Genomic DNA, 19463 nt, shown 5'->3' with positions numbered 1-19463 from the left:
AATAAGAGACACTTCTCCAACAGATAACCAAACTATGTGCCCTGGCAGAGTTAAAACCCATCAGCCCCTCGGAAAAAAAGCGTTAAAAGGAGCAACAGACAGAAGAATCTATCATGAGCCATCAATCTTTAACTCGCTCTGTTGCTATTTAAAATGGGCATTTCTCTCTTACTCATTCCCTCCAGCCACTTTCACTGTTAGGACATCCCATCTGTCACACAGAGGGGGGAAGCAGACAGGGGTAATGAGACATAATACTCATTTAGATTTTTTTTATTTGTATCCCGGTGACACGGATCAGCAAGGTGCATTCAATACAAACAGCATAATCAATCAAATAACTCTATCTTGATAAGTCTTACGGTATATCAATCACATATTTATTGATTACATATTTCAAATGTTATACCCACTTCTTATCAACAGTTTCATTTCTTGGTTTCTCAGGGCGGTTCTCTACTCACTCTTGTCAGGGCCTCCATGGCTTACGGGGATCAGCAATGAGCAACAATTTAAGAAATCCATGTTCCCAAAATCCTGAGCAAACGTGTCCCGATATTAGCATAAGGTCTAGTTTTTCAGGGCTTCACAGGACAGCAAGATGAGGATTAACAGATGGATAGAGAACCTTTATATCTGTATGTCTGTGCCACAGGTGTGTGCATGTCACAACTGTGTGCGCCTGGTTTTAGACAAGAGAGTAGAGTTTCAAGGTGTCCGGGTGGCATAGCAGTCTATTCCGTTGCCTTCCAACACGGGGATCCCGGTTTGAATCCCCGTGTTACCTCCAGCTTGGTCGGGCGTCCCTATAGACACAATTGGCCGTGTCTGCGGGTGGGAAGCCAGATGTGGGTCTGTGTCCTGGTTGCTGCACTAGCACCTCCTCTGGTTGGGTCATTTCTGGCACCTGTTTGGGGGGGGGGGGGGGGGGGGCTGGGAATAGTGTAATCCTCCCATGCGCAACATCCCCCTAGCGAAACTCCTCACTGTCAGGTGAAAAGAAGCAGCTGGCGACTCCACATGTATCGGAGGAGGCATGTGTTAGTCTGCAGCCCTCCCCGGGTCGGCAGAGAGGGTGGAGCAGCGACCGGGATGGCTCGGAAAAGTGGGGTAATAGGCCAGATACAATTGGGGAGAAAAATGGGGAAAAAGCCAAAAAAAAGTAGAGATTCTAAATTTAAGTATCAATTACCCAGGGTAGTCCAACCTTGGGTGTCGTCCCAGGTCGTCCTCTGTGTGGAGTTTGCATGTTCTCCCCGTGTCTGCATGGGTTTCCTCCGGGGGCTCCGGTTTCCTCCCACAGTCCAAAGACATGTAGGTCAGGTGAATCGGCTGTACTAAATTGTCCCTAGGTATGAGTGTGTGTGTGTGTGTGAGCCCTGTGATGGCCTGGCGGCCTGTCCAGGGTGTCTCCCCGCCTACCACCCAGTCACTGCTGGGATAAGCTCCAGCATCCCCGCGACCCTGAGAGCAGGATAAGCACTCTGGATAGTGGATGGATGGAATTACATTGATGTGTGCGTTTGTGTTTTGTTTTTTTTGGCACTTCTTAAGGCATGTGTGTATGCTCCTGTCAGTGCACATGTGCCGGATGTGTCTCTCGGTGTCCACGTGTGAGAAATAAGTGTTTATTTGTGGGTGCATTTTTCTCTCTGTCTCTCTGGGGCCTCTGCTTTCTTCTCAAAGCTCTCCCAGTAGGCAGGGTCTTCTTCTGTCAGGGGCATCGCCAAGCTGATGAGGTCACTGAATGACAGGAAGGTAAAGTGAGAGGGGGGAGGGAGAGACGAGAGAAGAGCCTGGGGGGGGAGACATAAAAGAGCGAGAGAAAAGGTAAAGGGAGAGTTGGAGAGGGAAGAGTATTCCAAATATGTTCTTCAGCAGTGTGTGTTTAATTCTGTTTTGTGTATTGCTTTGGGGGGGGGGGGTCTGAGAACAGATGTGTAAATATGGGACAGGATAGCTCTGTTCCTCACCCCAGCTCCACCTTTGTCTTGGGGTCCTAGTGCCACAGCAACATGGTGCTCTGCATCCAACAAGCTCTCCTGGGCAAATACATGCATGAATGCAATCACACACACACACACACACACACACACACACACACACACACACACACACACACATCTTATCATACAGGAAAAAAATTGCGTAACCTTTACAAGGTCTCGTATCCACACTCAGTATAATGAATAATCGGTGCTTGCATCTTATCATCATTCATTCATACATATATTCATGTTGCTCATGTGCACTCATGCTAAAATAAACACACAGATAAATCATCTATACATGCATGTCATTTCTGGGCAACTAAAGATGAAAACTGCAGGGAGATAACTCTCACTCTCTAGACAAATCATGACCCCAGTAATACCATTTAACATCTGAGCGTACAGAAAGCAGGATGCCAACGAACACTGTTGAGATGGGTGTATTTCTGTGCGAGAAGGGGCACATGCTTTAAGAGCCAGCTCGTTGTCCATCTAGATGTCAGCATCGGAGTCAAATTTTTCTTTTAGCCTTTTACAATCCACTGTGTTTCATACCCTCCTGTCAATTCCTCTCATTTGGTTTCCTCCGATTTCCTCCTTTCTTGCCCTCGCCATGTCTGCCCCTGTGTTGCCCCAGTGTTCACTCACACCTAAATGTGCACGCGTGCATAGATTTATTTGCTACATCTCATCTCATCATCAGCCGCTTCTCCAGGGTCGGGTTGTGGTGGCAGCAAGCCAAGTAGGGCACTCCAGATGTCCCTCTCCCTAGCAATGCCCTCCAGCTCCTCCTGGGGGATCCAAAGGTGTTCCCAGGCCAAATTGGACATGTAGTCCCTCTAGCGAGTTCTGGGTCTACCCCGGGGTCTCCTCCCAGTTGGACATGCCCGGAAAACTTCCAAAGGAAGGCACCCAGGAGGCATCCTAATCAGATGCCCGAACCACCTCAACTGGCTCCTTTCAACACGAAGGAGCAGCGGCTCTACTCTGAGCTTCCTCCAGATGTCCAAGCTCCTCACCCTATCTCTAAGGCTGAGCTCAGACACCCTACGGAGGAAACTAATTTCAGCCGCTTGTATCCGCAATCTCACCCTTTCGGTCACTACCCAAAGCTCATGACCATAGGTGAGAGTTGGAGTGAAGATTGACTGGTAAATTGAGAGCTTTGCCTTCCGGCTCAGCTCCCTCTTCACCACAACGGTTCGGTACAACGTCCGCATTACTGCTGATGCTGCACCAATCCGCCTGTCAATCTCCCGCTCCATCCTAGCCTCACTCGTGAACAAGACCCCAAGATACTTGAACTCCTTCACTTGAGGCCACAAATCATCCCCAACTGGGAGGGAGCAATCCACCATTTTCCAGCAGAGAACCATGGCCTCAGACTTGGAGGTGCTGACTCTCATCCTGGCCATTTCACACTCAGCTGCAAACTGCCCCAGTGCGTGCCGGAGGTCGCGTTCTGATGAAGCCAACAAAACCACATCACCTGCAAAGAGCAGAGATGCAATTCTGAAGCATAACATGTTGTTATTTGCAACAACATGTGTAAACACAGACCTTGCTACTCTGCCATGTAAGAGTCCCGATAAGGGATTATTCTGATTGTCTTTACCGAGTCCTCCTCTGTCCCTCTTTTCACTCCAATTACATCCAGGGCTGAGTGTCGCTAGCAGTCACCCCATCCAAAGCTATTGAGAAGTAATTATGTCCACTTAACACATTCTGCACCAATGCAGCTGGTGCTCCTTGGTAATTGATAGAATACAAATGGAAGGAAATGGCCAAATGCTCATCCCCACGTGTGGTGGGTCCACGAGGTGGTGGCTCCATGTTGTTTTTCGGGCTGGGCCCGACCAGGCCCCATGGGCCAAGGCCTGGCCACCAGACGCTCGCCAGATGTAATGGAGGTCAGTCAATCAAATTTGTATCATTGAATGTTAAATGAATGAATGCTCTGATCAAATGCTCAAGGGTTTTTTTCTCACCTTAAACATCTCAATGCTGAGATTGTGTTTTTATAGGAGACAGATTTGAAAGTGGCAGAACAGACAAAACTGCGAAAAAGTTAAATTAATCAAACCTTCCATTTTAACTTTAACAGTAAAGCTAGAGGTGTAGCAATATTAATCAGAAAAAAAATTCAGTTCATCCCCTCTAAAGCTATTTCTGACCTAAACAGCCATTATGCTATTGTTATGGGTTTTTTTATTTCACATGCCAGTTCTTTTAGTCAATGTATGTAGTCCCAACTGGGACGACGCCCAATTTGTTAACAAACTCTTATCTTCTCTCGCCTGTTTAAATACCCACCGATTCATATTAGGAGGTGATATAAACTGTGCAATCAATCCAAGATTGGATCGTTCGAGTTTGAGAGTAGTCCTCCCAACAGGAATGGCAAAAGCGTGGGCCATGTTTATGGAGAGAAAGGATGTGTGGACCCGTGGAGGTTTTATAACCCTTCAGCCAGAGAATTTTCATTTTTTTTAAATGTCTGTCAAACATTTTCCAGGATAGACTACTTCTTTTTAGACTCATCCCTTCTTAGTGAGGTCAAATCTATGGAATATTTGGCAATTGTCATATCACATCATGCCCCATTGACACTTGAAATTAAATTCTCCAATCTCTTGACAGATCGTCCTCCTTGGAAATTTAACTCACTATTGCTATCTGATAAGAAATTCAGTGACTACCTAACAAAGTCTATAGAAACATTCCTAGATACAAATATATCCATAAATCCATCTCCCCCTCATTACTGTGGGAAACTTTGAAAGCATTCTTAAGGGGCCAAATAATTTCATATGCCTCTCATACAAGTAAACAACACAAAAACAACTTCAAGAATGAACAGAATCAATATTAAACACAGATCGCCAATGTTCCACAAATCCTACACCAAAACTCCTTAAAAAAAGATTAGCTCTACAATCACAATTCAATTTGCTATCTACAAATAAGGCAGAAGGCTCACTATTCCATTCTCGTGGTTTTTATTATGAGTGTGAAGAAAAAGGGAGTAGGCTTCTTGCTCATCAGTTAAAACAACATGATAATCTGCATCTCGGCTTATACCTCAGGTGAAGGACCCTGGTAATAACCTGGTGACAGATCCTAAAGAGATTATCGAACTTTTTACATCATTTTACTCCACTTTATACACGTCTGAAGCACCAGTAGACAATTCTAAAATGATAATTTTTTTAAACAATTTAAATATTCCAACAATTAGTGAGGATCTTGCCTCAGATTTGGAGGAGCCAGTAGGTCTGGCAGAAATTGTTACAGCTATAAGATCAATGCAGAGTGGGAAGATGCCTGGTACAGTTATAACCGATTTCTATAAGAAGTTGCTAACAAGCTCTCTCCTCTTTTGCTTTATATGTTCCAAGACTCAATTGAAAAAGGTCAGATACATTTGACACTCTGTCAAGCATCCATATCCCCTCTACTTAAGAAAGACAAGGACCCCACTAACTGTGGATCCTTTCATCCTCTCTCACTTCTTAATGTAGATGTCAAGATCATTGCAAAGGTGTTTGCTCTCCACTTAGAATCAATTCTTCCAAATGTCATCTCTGAAGACCAAACGGGCTTCATAAAAAATTGGCATTCATTCGCAATATTCGTAAACTTTTAAATATTATCTACCCTCCCAGCAACAACTCTTCTCCAGAAGTGTTCATATCCCTAGATGCAGAGAAGGCCTTTGGCCGAATTGAATGGGGCTATTTATTCACAGTACTTGACAAATTTGGTTTTGGTAATAACCTTATCGCATTGAGCCGTCTTCTCTATTCCTCACCACAAGCTTCGGTCTGCACTAACTCTATAAGGTCTCTGTTCTTTAACCCCTTAGGGAATCTCTTCAAGGGTGCCCCCTATCCCCACTGCTTTTCGCTATAGCCATCGAACCACTTTCCATAGCTCTACGGACTTCACCATTATTGCTAGGTATGAGAAGGGGGGGGGTTGAGCACCGTGTGGCTTTGTATGCAGATGATTTATTAGTGTACTTAACTGACCCTGAATCTTGTACGTTAACAATTGTCTCACTCCTTGAGGAATTTGGGTCATTTTCTGGGTACAACTTAAACTTTAATAAGAGTGAATGCTTCCCCATCAATGAGAAAGCCCTACAAATTCGACAAGCTTCAATCCCATTTCACTTATCCTATTCAGGTTTTAAATATCTTGGTATAAAAATTACTCGCTCCCTCTCCTCTCTTTACACAGCAAATTTCACCCCACTGCTAAATCAAATGAAACTTAATTTCAATAGATGGCATAGCCTGCCACTATCATTGACTGGTAGAATCCAATCAGTAAAAATTAACATTCTCCCGAAGTATTTTTTGTTTTCCAGTGTCTCCCTATATTCCTCCCTAAACATTTTTTTTGAACAATTAATCAAACAATCAGCCATTTTATTTGGGGAGGCAAACACCCCCAGAATTAGCCATACTCTTCCTCAACGAAACAAAGAAATGGGTGGCTTAGCTCTTCCCAGTTTTATCCATTACTACTGGGCAGCGAATATACAAAAGATATCGTTTTGGCTCCATGCGCCAGGATCTAGTTGGTGCTCATTAGAGGTTCAGTCATGTCACTTGTCTTCACTTCCAGCATGTCTTTTCATCCCTCCATATAAAACCATCTCACTACACCTCGAACCCTATAGTACTTTCTACTTTAAAAATATGGATCCAATTCCTACGTCACTACAAATTCAAAACATCATCTGTATTAGGACCTATCACCAACAATCATCTATTCCCTCCCTCAACCCTGACTCTACTTTTTCCTGAGTGGAAAGATGTTGGTCTACAATGTTTTAAAGATTATTTCACAACACATTTCCTTGCTTTGATGATGTACATAAAAATACAATTTACCTCGCTCCAATATGTTAAGGTTTTTTTAAAGTGTGTAACTTTATGCATAAACAATTTCCCTCATTTCCTTCTCTTCCACCCCGACTTGCTTGGAAAAATATGTTAAACCCTATCCTCCCTGCTCAAAAAGGGCTAATATCATTCTTGTATGAGAGCCTCTCAAGCTTAGAAAATCGTTCAACTCAGAAAATCAAAGCACACTGGTGGAAGGAACTAGATATTGAGCTAACAGATGAGGGAGGGAGCGCTAAAACGGGTTAACTCCACCTCATCATGTGCCAGTCTAATGTTCATACAATTTAAGGTTTTACATAGAATCCATTTTAGTAAATCCAGGCTAGCTGAGCTATATCCAGGCTTAGATCCACTGTGTGACTGTTGCTCTCAAAATTATTGGTCTTTCGTTTTCAACACCCTTTCAGACGTCTTAGGAGTCCCCATTGAACCAAATCCACAAATCGCCATCTTTGGAGTACCAACAAATAATTTGTCCTTATTCTTGAACACTAAACAAAGTGATATTATTGCTTTCATATCTCTTGTGGCTCGCCGAGGGATTCTTTTAGCCTGGGAATCTCCCTCACCACCACCACCACCACATTCTTGGGTGGTTAAAAGATATGTCATATTTAACCTTAGAAAAAAAAATTAAATATACATTGAGGGGATCAAAAGAACATTTTTGCTCCAAATGGCAGCCTTTCCTTTCCTATTTTGCAAACCGGTCTGTATTACCCTTGGAGTAGAGATCAAATGGTGATGAGAGATCTGTCCTAAGTCTATCAAAACTATGCTGAATTTGTCATTATTCATCTGTACCCTTGAGGCTTTGGCTGGCTTGCTCACTTTTTACATGTATTTTACAAATGTACACCGTCTAATGCTCTTGCCCATGACACTTCAATGCAAACCTGTGAATCTATTATGAACAGATGACACCGAGCTATGGTATTGTCATTTTATTTTCTGATACTCCTAAGGCACCGGGGGGGGGGGTCTGTTTGTTTTGTCTGTTCTGTTTACTTTGCATTTCTTCTAAAAATATAAAATATGGAGATATTTGTTACTATTGGATACTGTATTTGTACCTACATCTCAAATAAAAATACTTTTGGAAAAAAAATGCTTTGTGGTCAAAGTATGTGTGTACCACTCAATATGTCCCTCACTTCTTGTGTTGTGACCTTATCAACAGAGGTTGATGGGGTGACTTTGCTGAGGGTCACCGAGAAGTGATAGTTCTCCAAGAGACAAAACCTCATTACATTTGTCAGTCAGCAGCCCCTTGGGGTCAAAGGTTGGGATGACAGAGGCATGGCTGCTCACCTCAGCTGTATGTTAATACTTTGAGTCTATATGTGCGTGTGTAACAGACATGCCAACAGGAGGTTCTTGGAAATTATTCAATTCCACCTCTGTCTGTCAATTAATCATTCCTCTGTCACAAATAGTGACATGTTTTGCTGTACTTAAAGGCCTAATGCAATGAAAAATCATAATTTTTCAGCTATCTGAGCAGTTAAACAGCATTTGGTTTCATTTTTTCTTTTTTTTTGTTTTGTTGACTCAGCTGTCATATCAGTCTGTACCCCTCTATGCTGTTTGGGTTACTGGCTTTTTTTCTAGAGGTGTAATTCCTGGTATACGAGTACATTGGCCAATGCTAGCCAGCTTGTAAAAGCCCAGATGTGGCTGATGTCTGTTATGCAGTTTCTGAGTATCAGAAGTGGGGTTTCACACAATTCCCAAAGAGGATAATTTGCCATTATGTTTCACTTAAAAACACAAGATTATCCTGTTTGAACCAGATCCCTTGGCAACACCTATTTCTAGAACAACTGTATTTTGAAATTTTCTCAGCACAACACAAGGTTCCATTATAAGAGTACAACAACAATAGTTAAACCATAGTATTTGGGGTTTCACACCGGTAATCACTTAGATAATCACGATTAATAGATTACGTACCACAGATATCACAAAATTACCATTATCAACATTCAGCAATAATTATTGTAGTTTAATAACGGTAGTTACCATAGTTTGGGTGCAATTACATAGCTAAGCTGTAAGAGGCCCAAAAACTAATCAAGGCTCATAGTCAAAGTATTTCTCATGTATGTTAAGTTGACATATAAACTCTAATGATAAAAAGGCACAATCAGTGATAGACCAACACTTTATCTAGCCATCCATCCATTATCTGAACCTGCCCTCAGGGTCGCGGGGATGCTGGAGCCTATCCCAGCAGTCATTGGGTGGCAGGCAGGGAGACATCCTGGACGGGCCACCAGGCCATCACACACACACACGCACACGCACCTTCATACCTAGGAACAATTTAGTATGGCCGATTCACCTGACCTACATGTCTTTGGACTGTGGGAGGAAACCGGAGCAACCCCATGCAGACACGGGGAGAACACGCACACTCCAAACAGAGACAAACCAGGATGACTCCCAAGGTTGGACTACCTTGGGGCTGGAACCCAGGACCTTCTTGCTGTGAGGCGATTGCACTAACCACTGCGCCACCGTGCCGCCCCTCTTTATTTATAGTATTCACATTTGTTTTTCAGCTTTGAATCTTGCAAAGTTCAACCAATACCAATACAAGCATTAGCACAGATCCTGTTAGCTACACTGTTCTGTACACTACCATTGTGATAATATATATAGTATATTTTATATATAGTAGTTTATGTGTATAGTTCAACCCCACCAAAAGTCTGCCCCTTGTGAAATTGCTGTTTTTATGTGTCCTGGTCGCTGCACTAGCGCATCCTCTGGTTGGTTGGGGCGCCTGTTCGGGGGGGAGGGGGAACTGGGGGGGAATAGCGTGATCCTCCCACGCGCTGCGCCCCCCTGGTGAAACTCCTCACTGTCAGGTGAAAAGAAGCGACTGGCAACTCCACTTGTATCGGAGGAGGCATGTGGTAGTCTGCAGCCCTTCCCGGATCGGCAGAGGGGGTGGAGCAGTGACCAGGATGGCTTGGAAAAGTGGGGTAAGAGTGGCGTAAAAGTGGGGTAAAAGCCAAGTACAATTGGGGGGGGAAAATGGGGACCCCCCCCCAAAAAAAACAACATACCATCTCTTTGTAGGATATGTACGAAGCACTGTTTACAATTACCTGCCTTCAACTTAAATCAAATGTCTGATGTGGAAAAATACACACGCCTCTACTTCTCAAGAGTGTGGCTAGATGTGAGGAGTTTGTTGGTGCATAAAATCTATTAATTCAATGGACGCACTGGTGAAAGTTTGTGTATCCTTGATTGTACATGCAAGGAGTTTTCCTTGCATTTTTGAACATACTTACACTACCGTTCAAAAGTTTGGGATCACCCAAACAATTTTGTGTTTTCCATGAAAAGTCACACTTATTCACCACCATATGTTGTGAAATGAATAGAAAATAGAGTCAAGACATTGACAAGGTTAGAAATAATGATTTGTATTTGAAATAAGATTTTTTTTACATCAAACTTTGCTTTCGTCAAAGAATCCTCCATTTGCAGCAATTACAGCATTGCAGACCTTTGGCATTCTAGCTGTTAATTTGTTGAGGTAATCTGGAGAAATTGCACCCCACGCTTCCAGAAGCAGCTCCCACAAGTTGGATTGGTTGGATGGGCACTTCTTTGAGCAGATTGAGTTTCTGGAGCATCACATTTGTGGGGTCAATTAAACGCTCAAAATGGCCAGAAAAAGAGAACTTTCATCTGAAACTCGACAGTCTATTCTTGTTCTTAGAAATGAAGGCTATTCCATGCGAGAAATTGCTAAGAAATTGAAGATTTCCTACACCGGTGTGTACTACTCCCTTCAGAGGACAGCACAAACAGGCTCTAACAGGTACTATTTAATGAAGATGCCAGTTGGGGACCTGTGAGGCGTCTGTTTCTCAAACTAGAGACTCTAATGTACTTATCTTCTTGCTCAGTTGTGCAACGCGGCCTCCCACTTCTTTTTCTACTCTGGTTAGAGCCTGTTTGTGCTGTCCTCTGAAGGGAGTAGTACACACCGGTGTAGGAAATCTTCAATTTCTTAGCAATTTCTCGCATGGAATAGCCTTCATTTCTAAGAACAAGAATAGACTGTCGAGTTTCAGATGAAAGTTCTCTTTTTCTGGCCATTTTGAGCGTTTAATTGACCCCACAAATGTGATGCTCCAGAAACTCAATCTGCTCAAAGAAGTGCCCATCCAACCAATCCAACTTGTGGGAGCTGCTTCTGGAAGCGTGGGGTGCAATTTCTCCAGATTACCTCAACAAATTAACAGCTAGAATGCCAAAGGTCTGCAATGCTGTAATTGCTGCAAATGGAGGATTCTTTGACGAAAGCAAAGTTTGATGTAAAAAAAATCTTATTTCAAATCCAAATCATTATTTCTAACCTTGTCAATGTCTTGACTCTATTTTCTATTCATTTCACAACATATGGTGGTGAATAAGTGTGACTTTTCATGGAAAACACAAAATTGTTTGGGTGATCCCAAACTTTTGAACGGTAGTGTAATTCAGTGGAATCAGTCAATAAAATGAAGAAACAAAAATGGCGAACTGCAAATCTTCATTGAAATTATAAGTACTACTGAGCCAGTCTGCAGGGGCCCTCTTCATGTTTTGGAGAATATGGTGTACTCATACTGTCACTGATTTCATAACATCGAGGTTCTAAAGTTTAGGTTTCTCTCCTGAGCACCCCTTCACAAAAGCCTTCTTTTCTTGCATTAAATTGGGGCAGTTCATTTCACAGATATAGTCTTCACCCCCCCCCCTTCCTTCCAGCCTTCGTTTGTCCTAAATCCCTACCTCCCTCATATCCACACAGACGTCTAGTGAGGCATTCCCTCAACTTGGCCCCTAAAATCTACAGCGAACAAGAGGAAGATGCGTTACTGTCACCCTGCAATCGATACGAGTGAGTTGCTATTCCCCAGTGTGAAAACACAGACACCGAAGTAGCATTAGCCCTCGCCCCCAAACGCCATGCAGCGATTACCTGTCACTCCCTCTCCCGCTAAAGTGAAAGAGGGGTGGAGGAGGACATGACGGGTTGGAGCAGGATTTAACTTTTCAAACTGCTGACAAGAATTCGGCCATCGCTTGTCAACCGCTCTCTCGGGGGGGTCCGGTTAAAAATGGAAGTGGGAGAAATGGAGGGGAGGTGCGGCAAAATAGAGGAAACTGGTGCCAGTGTAAGAAGACGAGAGGAGGAGAGGAGAGGTTAAAGAGGACAAGGGAAGAGAGAGTGAGACAAGAAGAGAGGAGAGAAAGAGAAGAGGGAAGGATCTGAGGAGATGATGGAGGAGGGAAGGGAGGAGGGGGTGGACAGAGAAGGAGAGAAGAGTGGGGGTGGATGGGAGAAAATGAGGGGAGGGGCAGACAGGACAGAGAGGAATGACACCAGAGAGGAGAAAGGAGGAAAAAAAAGGGAACAGAAGGAATTGAATGGGAAATGAGAGGAAAGATGGAGGAGGGGAAACGAATAGAAGAAGAAAAAAAAACACGGTGGATGTGGGGAGAATGTTGATATATATCAAGGGAATACTCTTCCTCTTTGACAAAGAGGTCACACTCCACTAACGGTGAGGATGGGTGGAGTGCCTATTGAGACCACATCTATTGCCATGTCTTATGTATCTCTGTATGAGACCTCTTTCGATTCACTTTGCAAACGCTGCAAGGGGACGCTGCTAGAAAACAAAGCTAAGAGGACTCCACTTGATCCACTCGGTCTTTTTCACCATTCCTTTTAATCACACCGAGGGCTGGCTCCATCTGGTAATTGGTCGAAATTTGTACTGGCAGACCCCGAAAGTCAAAAACATTTAAACTGCTACTAAAAAATTCTGGCTAATAGATTGGATGTACAGAACCGTTGGGAATTAACCTCAATAGAAAGAAAAGACCCCGTGCATGCAATGCATTACAATACAGTATACCATTGTGGTATACTGCAATGCAACGTATGCATGGCGTGTTTTCTTTCTACCGAGTGAATTTATTTGACTCCTTCTGCACCTACTATGAAGATTTCTGAAGGTGCAGATAGTGTTATGACGAATCAGCCTGAATGAAATCTGCATTTACAGAGACGGCATATTTTGCGGCTGGCCTGAAAGAGGGACCATCAAGAGCTGAGCACTTCCAGGGGACTGTGTGTAACATTTCCTGAAGCATAATATGACGAGTAAACATCAGCAGGGGTTGCTAAACGGTAATGATTGGAACAAAGTAAACAACCCCCAGCCCTGCCACGTCCCTGATTTCTTGATTCAAAACACAGGGGCCAGACTGGCTCTATTTGATGCTGTTTGAAGGCCAGTCAGCTAAAAAGGTGGCTCTCAATTATGCAGCGAACGGATATGTACCGAAGGCAGTGGAAATTCACAGATGTCGGCAAACCTGCTGGAATTCTGCTACTCTGCTATTTGAATTTGCTTGTTTTGTCTTTTTTTTTATTTGTTGTTTTCATTCAAATCGCTGAGCGATGGGGGTCGACACTCTCAGAAATAACAGACTGCCCTTTTAAAAGGCCACATATCAGTCATGATTAGTCTTATCAGCACAATGCCTCTGCATGAGCGCTCACATGAAAGATTTTTATCCAGAAATACACCTCTTAAAACGTTAATTAATCAGCGTTATCACAATCTGCCAAGAACGCCCCAGGTCGTATTGACTGGAACTGTTGCATCATTTGAGCCTTCTTTCCCCTCATGCTTGACCTCACACCCACCTCGAATATCCAGTCCTCTTCCTCTTCCTCGTCCAGATACATCTTGGTATGACGCAGCACTCGTCCCTCGGTGAGTAGTTCAGAGGAGAGGTGAAACTCCACTCTCTGAAGGTTGAATCCAAGCCCAGTGCCAATGGCCTTGATGAAACTCTCCTTTAACGCCTTGAAGGAAATGAAGGACACCCAATCAGCTCATTGCAATTGGTACATGAAGCAAATCTGTTTCTTTTCTTTTTTTCAGAAAAACTTTTCTGTCCATATGGTATGTAAGTATGGTATGTAAGACAATGCAGGAGATAACTCGTGTGTGTTTGTGTGTGTGTGTTATGTATGAGAGAGAGCGAGAGAGAGAGAGAGAGAGTCCAGCAACCCTTTCTCGTTACCTTAGAAGCACAATAGGTTAGATTGGATGAATACGTGTAAGTCTTTGTACAAACAAGGGAGGGACAGTGTGTCAATGTCTGAATATACTGTAAATTTGTGTGGGTCCTGTAAAAACCCTGCTCGACAGTCAAAGAGCCACAATAACAGTATCCCAAGGCTGATCACCATGGCAACCGTTGAGCACTACCATTAGTCAACAGTGCAATGATATCAGTGCTTGACATCTCTGTGCCACCCTCTTAATCTCTCAACATCTTTACTTGGCACCACCATTGTTGCCCCTGTCCATCTGTATGTGTATCTGAGAGAGTCAGAGAGAGGGAGAGAGTGTGAGAGACAGAGAGAGAGCGATAAAGGGGGGAGTAAGAGTGCGTATGTGTTTGAAAGAAATATGGGTAGGGTGGTAGATAAAATGACAACCAGAGCACTTGTTAGAGAGGGAGAAAAGGAGCTATTGGAAGGACCCGACAGAAACAGCGGCGCATGTTGTGACGATTAAAAGGTCAACCGTGTGTTTGTTCCATCTTTGTTGACTTGTTCATGTGGTTCTGTATGTACACAACAGCCTCAGAGAAACAATAAGGCACAATTTAGGGTACACACTAATGTATAGGGATAAATTAATTTGGATTCTGTGCATACTTGGGGGGGGGGTTTACACTATGTACAGATGTGTATGCTTCTCAGGGGACATTTGCTCTATTATTTTCTCTTTGTGTTCACCCACCCACCCACCCACCCACACACACACACACACACACACGGGGCGCAGCAGTGATATGATGTGATGACAGGGTAGTATGGTTGCCATGGTTACCCAGTGGCGGTAGAACGCAGCGAGCTGCTGGTGTTCCGAGCCAGATGATTGGATGACGCTCCACTCATACTCTGTGAACTGACGAGTCATGATGCGGAAAAACTCAGGCACAGAGCTGCTACCTGGACAGAAAATAAGGCATTAGGGAGAGAGAGAGAGAGAGAGAGAGAGAGAGAGAGAGAGAGAGAGAGAGAGAGAGAGAGACAGAGCGAGAGAGAAAGGGGGGGGGGGTGAGATGAGAAGTGAGGGATGAGGAGAGAGGGCGAGGAGACGGGGGAAGAAGAGAGAGTAGATGTGGCAGGAGGGGGTGGAAGGGAATGAAATAAAAAATAGGATGTAGCATGGGCAGGAGGGAGCGACAGAAGGGGAGATAGAGAGGAAAGGGAGGGGGAAAAAAAGGAGAGAGAAAGATTGAGGGAGGGAGATGTGACATAAGAGAATACAGACAGCCCCAGTTATTATTCTGAATACCGCTTCCTCTCCGGTATCCAGGAGAGCTTCTTGGCCATGGAGCCAAGGCAGATGATTAAATATGGACACTGTTAAAAATAGACTGGCTCGAAGTAAAATAATCTGACAGATTTTAATCGGTTAAAATATTGACTCCTGAGAAATACTTGGGTTTTCTAACCGAGGTGATAACCATTTGCTGCTATAGAAATGTGTCATATCACCCCTGGCTGAATGTGAAGAGGCAGCCTGACTTTGGCACACACACATACCAGAGGCGGGTGCACACCCCCCCAAACGAAGAAGCGCTTCAGCCTTAAAAACATGAGCAATAAGGACATCTTGTGGCTTCCTTAGAAAATACAGGTATCCCCGCTTCAGTCCAGTGGAACTGTATTTAATATGGGAGCAGGCTATTGAAGGTTAAAGGCAGTCACAGAGACAGCAAGTAATGGTGGAGACAGACATGTGTTTTTCCATGTATTCGAGATAAAAGGAAGGAGTAAATGTTTTGGTGTAGATTTCTCAGTCTTGATCTCCCAGCACTGCCGCCCAATGACAGCTGGGATAGGCTCCAGCATCCCCGCGACCCTGAGGTCAGGATAAACGGTTTGGATAATGGATGAATGAATGAATGTCTTGTTCTCATCCACAGCCAGCTCTCCCTCTCCATGCCATTCTCAGGTCTCCTTCACTCGCATCCTAGCGCTCGCTTTCTCTTCCTTCCCATTTTTTGTTAAACCATTCCTTTTGTATGCTGTTTGTATACATCTTTTATGTCAATTAGGCGTGGATTTGGGAGATTATGACCACGAGAATCATTAACAGATTGGTTTATTAGGGGCATTATGCTGTGAAGGAGAGGAGGTATTGAGTGCAATGACAGGAGTTTCACTTGAGACGGCATATTTGCTACCAATGTTCAAACAGTTAGATATATATTTTTATGTTTGCTGTGAACAGTTTTTTTTTAAAACTAGTTCATTTTCCTCTTAGTGGACCGCAAGCCTGTTGTTTTCATTTGATTTCATACCCAAGGTTCAAATCTACATGAGCCTGCCATTCAGCATCATCCTCGTCTCCAACTATGCTCCTTTCCTCCCAATGGGAATACTATGTTATCGCCCGTCACAAATTTCGCAGACTCAACTTTAATTCACAAAAGTAGAAAAACAATAATAGCTGTACTGAAAGTATTTCATCGCTAACGGCTTCTATCTGTGCAGATATTGCTGTCGAGCCTTTACATTACCTGGCATGGTGGTCTTCATGACATCCACGCCGACCTGCCGTCCCTCCTGTGCAGCTAGCACAGTAAAGTCCCCCTGGTGGGAGAGGTTGAAATTCCATGCCCACTCCCCAGAGCCTGCAGAAGCTGAATCTGGTGTTGTCTACAGGCAGATAAAAAGGAGAGGTCAGACACTTGACTAAAGTGTATACTTATGGGTATGTGAAAGAAAATGCAGGACCCTCAGAAACTGCTTTCATATTTATTGTGCATTTTACTGAGTATCCCAGAAAATTGAATCAGTTCATCTGAACACAACGTTTAGTGGGAGAAACTCTTCATCACTCATCTAAGTGACTTCTTCCATCTCAGCTGACTGCAGGTACCCCCTGCAGCAGCAGTTAGCTGAGACTGAAGAGGTCACTTAGGTGAGTCGCTCAGAGGCCCCTGCTGCCGATCGACCCGGTCACGGCTCTGTTCTGTCCTGGCCCCACAGTGGTGGAATGAACTCCCCACTGATGTCAGGACAGCGGAGTCGCTGCCCATCTTTCACCGCAGGTTGAAAACTCACCCCTTCAAGAACTACTACCCTGTTACTTGTTCTTAGCACTTATTGTATTGACCCATTTAAAAAAAACCAAAAAAAACCCTTTCTTGAACTTTTACTTTAGCACTGGTTTTGCTCTTAGATGCTTGTTCAGATGCACTTATGACCTCTGATGACTAGTAGTTCTCCTGATTTCCTACGTTAAATGCACTTATTGTAAGTCGCTTTGGATAAAAGCGTCGGCTAAATGACTGTAATGTAATGTAATGTGATGATGAAACGTTTCTCCCACTAAACGTTGTGTCCAGCTGAACTGATTCAACTTTCTGGGATCTCATTACCTCGATTATTAAGTGTGTATAAAGACATTTTACTGAGTAATGAAAATGTTATATTTAATTTAATGTGAACTCAATCGGGTCCAGTTTTGAAATATTCATCTCAGACTATCAGTTTTTAGTGTAAAGCTGCCTTTCTGTGCAGCCTGGTTTTGTAAACGGTGGGTAACAACTTTAAGACAAGTGCTTTCTCATCATTGGTGAGTATACTAGGCCTCATAGTTAATTCATGTGACCACAGAATTCAGAAAAACTTGGAACAGCACTGCTAAATAGACAACTTACTAATGTTATAAGCAAATGTCTTGCTTTTAACTTTGATTTACCTTGAGCTATGTGTGCGCAGGATTCGCTTCACAGGCAACAAGGGAAATGAAGGTGATGATGATCACAGATACTTTGCTACTGGAAGTAAAAACTGCTCAAAGCAGTGCAGCACAGAAAGCTTCCCATCTTCTTCCCATGCTGAAATTCTCACTGTTAACTTTATCACATAGGCTTGGTACTGTTTGCTAAACTAGTGTTGTACCTGTACCTCTGTTCCCAAGTTCTGTCAGCCCGTCACCTAATGGACCAGTTGTGTAGAACCATAATGGCTGATTCAACATTTACAATTGAAAATTACTCTGTTTATTAGAATGAATATAAGCTTGGTGTAATTAGTGCATTAGTCCCTGTAGCAAGTATTTCAACAAACAGGATCAAATGTGAACGTTATGGCAATGGTTCACAATCTGGTCCTCGGGTACCACCAATAATGTTGGCTTTATGTTCTGGACGGTAGTTCATCACATTCGCCTGTTGGTCCAGTTACTCCAGCTACTCCAGCCTCCAGTCAGGCAGGTTTTATACCTGGAACAACAGGTGAATGTAACCAACTACCTGGAGGAATGGGGGAAAGAGGACTTCATGGAGGTGCTCTCCTCGCCTACCTTTGCCAGGTATGGCTTTCCTCTGGGAGAACGCTCCAGCCTGATGTCTGACCAAGGAACCTCCATCCGCTCACACACCAGCCTCCTCAGCAGCAAGCGGCCACACTGCACCAAGACACAGACACACACACACACCCCCTCAGGTCCAGAGGGGAATTAGCTCAAATGGTAGAGCGCTCGCTTAGCATGCGAGAGGTAGCGGGATCGATGCCCGCATTCTCCAAAGCACATTTTCTTCGTTAACTTAACAGATAATAAGAGGCAGTTGAGACGATAATTCGCATAGTACTGCGATACGCTATCCGCTCACACTCACCATCGCTGATTTGGCATCTTTGGCAAACATGAACTGTCCAATTCTGTCCTTCTCCTCGCGCTGAATACACCGCGCCGCGTGCAGCCACTCGGGCCGTGTAGGTGCCCACGAGCCGCAGCGAAAAGCCCAGCGAACGGATCCTGATCCCATCTCAGCTCAGCTCAGATCAGCTCAGATCCATCCCGTCTCGATGTGTGGCGGCGTTAGCGACGTCCTAGATATGGCAAGCTATCAGTACATGTATGCTTTCAAGCGTAATTCACTGTTGAGCGTTATGCGGGAGACCGTAGCCTGTTATTCACAACGGTTAATAACTTTATTCAAGCTGGACCACCACGACGACGGCATGTCACCGTTTCCCACCAGAAGCGAGCGCGTTAAGAATCAAACTAATACCAGGGTATGTTTACATCGAGGACGCCGCCGCCGCCGCAACACATGTCCGGAAGAGTCGGGGGCGGGACGTCTGACGTAAAGTGGGCGCGGTTTTGAATTAGCCAATGGGAGCGAAGTTTACGGTGCGTTGCTAAAACTCAAAGTGGGTTGGCTGTGTCGTAAAAAAGCGCTGTAGGCGGCGATGGACGTGGGACACTTGTTCCGAGCGAGTGCCAAGGGGAGTTATTTTACAGACTTTGCCATTCCCATGAGCCTGTTGCGAATAGATAATTCCCATCATAGCTAGTAGCCCATTACCTCCGCTTGGAAAACAGTATGCCCACCTGGTTCTTGTTATCCCTCTAAGGATCACCGCAGCGTCATGTACCACGTGTGGTATCAAATAAACCCGGATTCTGCTCTTTTGTCTTCTCACATA

General features: G+C 44.1%; 1 protein-coding gene and 1 non-coding gene across 2 annotated transcripts; one reads left to right on the top strand and one right to left on the bottom strand.

Annotated features, from left to right (window-relative positions):
* Positions 1-263: 263 nt before the first annotated feature.
* On the bottom strand, positions 264-19074 carry aasdhppt (aminoadipate-semialdehyde dehydrogenase-phosphopantetheinyl transferase). Its single transcript, XM_056284017.1, has 7 exons — positions 18650-19074; positions 18334-18438; positions 16541-16679; positions 14839-14960; positions 13638-13799; positions 1974-2042; positions 264-1796 (listed from the first exon to the last, which is right to left on the bottom strand). Exons 1-7 carry the CDS (start codon positions 18797-18799, stop codon positions 1629-1631), a joined length of 915 nt encoding a protein of 304 aa, XP_056139992.1. The 5' UTR covers positions 18800-19074; the 3' UTR covers positions 264-1628.
* On the top strand, positions 18484-18556 carry trnaa-agc (transfer RNA alanine (anticodon AGC)). Its single transcript has one exon. It is a non-coding gene; the product is annotated as a tRNA-Ala (tRNA).
* Positions 19075-19463: the final 389 nt, after the last annotated feature.

Source organism: Lampris incognitus, chromosome 7, assembly GCF_029633865.1.
Source record: "Lampris incognitus isolate fLamInc1 chromosome 7, fLamInc1.hap2, whole genome shotgun sequence".
NCBI classification, from domain to species: domain Eukaryota; kingdom Metazoa; phylum Chordata; class Actinopteri; order Lampriformes; family Lampridae; genus Lampris; species Lampris incognitus.
The sequence above is the reverse complement of the archived record's forward strand: the minus strand, read 5'-3'. Positions and strand labels throughout refer to the sequence as shown.